This window comes from Poecile atricapillus, chromosome 4 (assembly GCF_030490865.1).
Source record: "Poecile atricapillus isolate bPoeAtr1 chromosome 4, bPoeAtr1.hap1, whole genome shotgun sequence".
Taxonomy (NCBI): Eukaryota; Metazoa; Chordata; class Aves; order Passeriformes; family Paridae; genus Poecile; species Poecile atricapillus.
The window spans coordinates 40,168,175-40,174,174 of NC_081252.1; the positions used below are offsets into that span (position 1 = coordinate 40,168,175).

The window sequence follows — 6,000 nt, forward strand, 5'->3', positions numbered from 1 at the left end:
ACTAATAAACATGTGTCAAAAAACTGCTCTTATTCCCATACTGCTTAAACTACATCTGGGCAGCTGTTTGAAAGTCTTGTAAGTCTGCAATATTAAGTAATCAATTTTCTTAGGACCAATCTGAAATACTGGTCTACAGCCAAGTATACCTTTGAGAAAACCCTGTAAGAAGCAATGGAGCAGAATAAATCAAAGCAGTACTGCAAACTTTGCTGTGGGTTGTAAATAGAAGAATTTGAGTAATGCCGGGACAAAAAATATTTGCACCATATTGGAGCCATGTAAGATATTAGATACATGTAAAGAACCTGTAATTATTAGATATTTGGGAGAATGGCTTTAGCTTCCCAAGCTAAAGCCATTTCTTTGACTCTGTTTGATATTTCTAAGCATGCCAGAGCCAATGATGAGCAGTGCCTACAAATTTCTGTTCCTCATAGTGAAGGAATATGCCTCTGGTTTTCAATTTAGCATCATTCTGGGCTGACAGGTAGTGCACTGATTCTGATAAAGTATGATTCAATTTATGTACCACTGGCCCACTACTGCTATTTGTAGAGCAGAAGTATCCATGAGAGGGCGGATATAGTAGGTCTCTAAAAAGAAACAATTGTGCAAAATCAATTTCATTATATGGTAATTTTACTCTTAGCCTAGTGATTATGATAGATGTTAGACTGACAGCATCAAAATCTGTGCCCAGAAGTCAGGGGTTTGCTCATAGTCTCCTGACAGCTGCAGGGACAAACTGTAAGAGTCAGTTTACTCGTCACATGGGAGATGCATAGATTATTCCCTCAGACAAAGACATGTCATAGTGATAGTGGCTTTTATCATATGGACATCAGTACTGCCAAAACTGCACTGGAGCTCCCAACTAATTTCAGATAAACTACCACAGCCATCAGCTGATAATGACTTCCAGTTGCTCTTGACATTGGCCGTAGTTACAGCAGTGACCTATAAGAAATGAAAAGCTCTGTGTGTCATTACCAACCCCCCTGAACTGTCGAGACCAATTATCGTATGGAGGATGTTTCTCCTTCGGCAAATAATCTTCAGGCTTGCCTTTATGCAGAAGAAAAAAAACCTATTCTGCTGTTTTCAGATATTAGAAATGTCTCCACAAGAGCACTTGTGGTTTCTCAATACCAGTGTAAAGAGGAATTGATGTATTTCTATTGTAAAGTTCTTCTGTGGGATGCATTCAACTGTTACCCCTTGAAGTCCTGAGCCTGTTTCCACTGAAATCCAGTGGAAGATAAGACCACCAGGCTTTGATCTTAAATCAGCATAAGCTTGAGATGATAAACTAATAAGCCTTTATATACAGCTAAGTCAGCCAGAAGTTTTTCCATAGTGGTAACTCTGTCCCTATTTTTAAAAGACACTTTTCTTTCTTAATAACCAGACACTAAATAAAAGCACCAATAATGCTTCCCTCAAAAATTGCCTGCCTGTGCTATTTGTACAAGAAACTTTCTGAGAAGGCTGGAGTGTTTTTCATAGCAACCTTTTTGTGCTGAAGCTCTTTCCTTTCTTCTTGTACCAGCTATCTTATTTAAGCTTCTAGTATTCCAACTCTGACTTCTTAATAGCTTGGCTGGCCCTCATGCCCAGCTATACTGCAAGGAAAACTGTATTCCCCCTTCCTTCAAGGTCCCACCTCAGGCAGGGTGGCCATGGCACAGTCACTGTGTCCTGATTTCAGGCAGTGCCACTCCATCAAGCTCCTATTAATACAGGAGGAGATGGCAAAGTGCAGATGGGTGCCTGCAGCACCACATAGGGTGGCTGGCAGTTCTTGCAGGCCCACCTCATCCTAGCAGGGACACAGTAGCCCTTTGTACACAGTACAGTTACCCTCTTCTTGCAAGCTGAAATATCCTGCCTGCACTCCTTGTAGAGCATGAGAGAAGGGCCTCTACTCTTTTGGTTTGGTCCTATAAACTTTGATGGCATCCCTCTGAATTTCAGTCTGGTGGGGGGAGTGGGGTGTGTGTTCATCCACTGGTTTTGGGAAAAGGCTGATGCTGAAGGTAAGACAGTGTGAAAGGGAGATGTAACACCATCCCCCTCAGCCAGAGCTGACTTGTTTTTTTTTTATTTCATATATTAATTTTAAAAAGAGGCATTGTACTTTACCATATTTCCACAAACCACAAATAAATGGATTTAATCTTTCCTAAATTAAGATTTAAAAAAACTTAATTTTTTTAAGTGGTTTTAAATAGCTTCTGTTTCTGTTTGTTTTCATACTTTTTTTTTTTTTTTAATGCATGGTATTTTTAAAGAGAGGTTTCTATGGTTGTTGCTCAGCACCCAAAGTACTTCTGTGAGTTTTTAATCAATTGCAATTTGACAAGTAGATTTTTTTTCCTTCTCACAAATGGGGCAAGCAGGCACATCCTGGATTAGTATTAAAATACTGTCAGGGCATCATCGGCATGGAGGGGAAAAGCCTGAATGTGGTTTACCAAGAGTAATCTGAAATTTATTTGAACAGATGCAGTATAGTCCCTGGAAACTTTCAAACCATCTAATGACTCTCACATCTGTCTTTCTCAAAACACTTGCCTACATAAACTAAGTATATTGAAACTACCCAACTCACCACCTGCTCAACTGACTGCTTTCACAAAGATTCACATCAGGTTACTTAATATTCACTCCAGTTTTATGAAGTAAAATTAATAAAACTAATCATTGTAAATATGCTTTTTAATGCAACTTAATCTATGCTTACCCTCTCAAAATTTCCATATGGAGCTAAATCAGTGTTAGGATTTCCATCTTATTAGGAGAGAGTGTATTTCAGTGGCTGGTCTTAGCGAGTCCACAGGCACTGAATGGGATGAGAACATCAATCCTGTGTCCATCTGTCCACCTCTTCAGTTAATAATTCATTTTTAATGTCTTCACCAAGTTGAAGATTTTACAGCTCGCCCTGCCAAGAAACACAACACTGTCGAGAACAAGACTTCTCTTAAATAAACCCAAACAAATCCATTTTTCAGGTTCAGACATTTAAATAGGCTCCAAGCAAATACATGATATGCAAAGGTATTAAAAGACATTCTATTTTTTCATTATATTATGCGGTTGTTAGTCAAAGACCAGATGATGTCTCTGTCTTTCTTGAATCCCCACTTTCATAAAGGATAATAGCCCAAGGGAAGAAATACAGTTTTCTAATAATAGCTCTTGTTATTACACAGGGTTAGTGCACAGAGACCACAAAATCGTTTCAAACAGGGCTGTGTTAATCCATGTTCTGTAAAATTAGAACACTTCCAATGATTTGGCATTTGCTACTTAATTCTATTTTTTTTTCATTCCTGTAGGACAAAACTTTGTTCCATCCGGTAAGCAGCAGCTGCATAGATTGCAACCCAGCTGAGAAGAAGATTTTCATGAACAGATGTGATCCTTTATCTGAAACTCAACAGTGGATTTTTGAACATATTAATATGACTGTTTTAGAAAAATTTAACAGCAAGGCCAGTTCCTAGAAGGAAAACAAAAGAAAAAATGAACACACCTATTTACATACAGACTGCAGACTACATTTTTGCCAGCATCTGGGTCAAAGGAGTCAGGAATTATATTTCCTAGATCCAGGAAATCTGTTCTGAGGATTAAGAAAATGCCACAGCAAGAGCCAGCAGGCTGTCCTTGTGGATATACAGTATCTGGAGAACTTGGCCAAGAGCCTCACCGGATGCTGCTGAGAACTTCAGGCTGAAAATTCCCTTGCTGGTCAAGGGAAAAACTTTGTTTAAAAACTGTTTAAAAGTACTCCAAGTTAATAAAGTAAAACAAAACTCTAGAGTTTCTCAGGTCAAATCCTGCTGTAGTGAATAGCTCAGAACAGATGCTATGATTTGGGATGGGTTTATGGTGTGCATGACGCCTACAGGAACCTGAAGAAATCCCAGGTTTTAGAATTAAACATGCTGGTAGAAGAATAATGATGTCCCAGCACCCCCTAGACAAGATATGTGCTCTGTTGACATTCTCTTAATAAAAGGTTGGGTTAAGCAGGTTTAACCCTCAGAACTGCTGCAATTAATTTTAAATACCTCCCTTTTACATTCCATTCATTACCAAAATAGGAATGGTAGAAATCTTAGGGTCTAGAATTACACTGTAGTGAAGCATGAAATAAACTGTACGGTTTTGCCCTCACATTTTCCCCCTTCAGGAAAAATAAAGCAAAGCAATCAAATTTCTATATATGATATATTTAGCAATTGTGATTCAAATCCCATTGTCACACAGGGTGAGACTTTTTTTAGTGACAAATATAACAGCAGCAGCTGCAGCATAATGGAAGGCTTGTGGACTATCTGTCTTTTTTAAAGGTAGAATCTTTACCAATGTATAAATTAAATTGAAAATAGGCTGGGGAAAAAATCAGGAGGAAAGTGGGAAATAATTGCATAGTGCATGCTAAACCAGGATAGTCAATACTGGTATGCTGCCATCACCTAAAAGCATGTTGACTCCCTGCAGTGCAGTTTAAAAGATCTTGCAGCGCTCTTGACACAGAGGAGTGAAAAGAAAAATTGACAGGAAATCAGTTAGGTGGTTTCAGAGTTTTTGAAATCTGTGATGGAAATCATGTTAACTTTCAAGAGTGAGCAAGTGAATGGTATTGTAGAAGTCATGAGGGACGAAACAAGAAGTGCAATCAAGTGACACATTACATTATTTTGGTACTTTAGGCACATGCACCATTCAGGTTAACACAGACTTCCATCACACTGATGATCATGATGGGTCCCTCATACCTATCAAGCTGTTGGAGAGAGAAGCCTCTAAAACATTTTGGGGAGGGTGCCTGTGGTTCTTTTCAGTTCACAGTGATGTGTGGAATGTGACTGATAACTTTGAGATTGTACAAGGTAAGAATGAGTATAAATTTATATCAAGTAAATATGTGGCTTTCGCTTGAAAGATAAATTTTGAGATGAAAGCACCATAAATGCAGATAGATCACATCCTCTGTGCTGTAACTCCTTTCAGGTTCCAAAAATAGCATTTGTAATTAAGTTGCTTATTTTGAATGCTGGTGAGGTGGCTGACTAACCAAAATACTGATGTGCAATCTACCCTGTTTTAAGGGAGTGGAGTGACTGTGTTTTGTTTATTTCTCCTTAAGTTCTGTTTATGCACAAAGAGCATTGATTGCATCCAGCGGATGGTTCCAGTACCAGTACCAGTGTGCTGTTTTATGGCAGTATCTTGTAGTTGCAGGTCATACAAAAGTTTTAGGAGGGAAATTAGGTCCTATAGCATTCAAGATGCATGCACTTGGGAAATTGTGAAATTTCCAATATATTGAGCAATTGCTGCAAGTTATTGAAGCGATCTTTCAAATAATTTAATGGGAGGTGTCCATAGAGTTGTCATCTGATGATTTTAAAATAAGTGAGTTTGTTTAGGTATTATTTAAATTTAATTTGAAGATATGGTGTGCTCAGGAACAGAAGAAATAAGGTTTCAGTATGAGAATGCTTCAGGTTTGTTTAGCTGTCAGTACACAGAACCAGCCTAGCCTCTGCAAACTGTCCATTTTCCCAGATGGGGTGCTCACAGCATCATTTATTTGCAGCCTGATCATGAGGAAAGAGGGTTTGGGAAAAGAAGAAAATGGCTGCCTCAAGTATAAATGCAGCCTTCAAGTTGCTGATTGTAACTGGCCCCAAACTGTCAGTCTTGGAAGCAACACTATGCCCAAAATAGAGAGGCAAAGGAGGATTGCTAAACCAGAACATATTGGTAGGGTTATATTGTTCAGTGTCTGACTGCATCTCAGTGGTCTGATTTTGAGATGTCTGATGGGAGCTAGGCTGCTCTTAGGGCAAAGAAATTCTATGCCTTTTACAGCCCTTGTTGAGTCATATTGCACAATGCCTTACACTGCCAAAGGAAGCCTTCCACTTACTTGTAGCTGATCAGAAACTGTAAACTCTAGCAGTTCTTGTCAGAAAGCAA

At 38.8% G+C, this 6,000-nt stretch overlaps 1 protein-coding gene across 1 annotated transcript in view; it reads left to right on the forward strand.

Moving 5' to 3' along the window:
* The window catches only part of GALNTL6 (polypeptide N-acetylgalactosaminyltransferase like 6), a 423,774-nt gene extending 419,899 nt beyond the window's left edge, over positions 1–3,875 (forward strand). The window contains exon 12 of the mRNA XM_058838265.1: positions 3,345–3,875. Within this exon, the coding sequence (XP_058694248.1) occupies positions 3,345–3,512 (168 nt within the window). The 3' untranslated portion in view covers positions 3,513–3,875. The remainder of the gene's footprint in view (positions 1–3,344) is intronic.
* Positions 3,876–6,000: the final 2,125 nt, after the last annotated feature.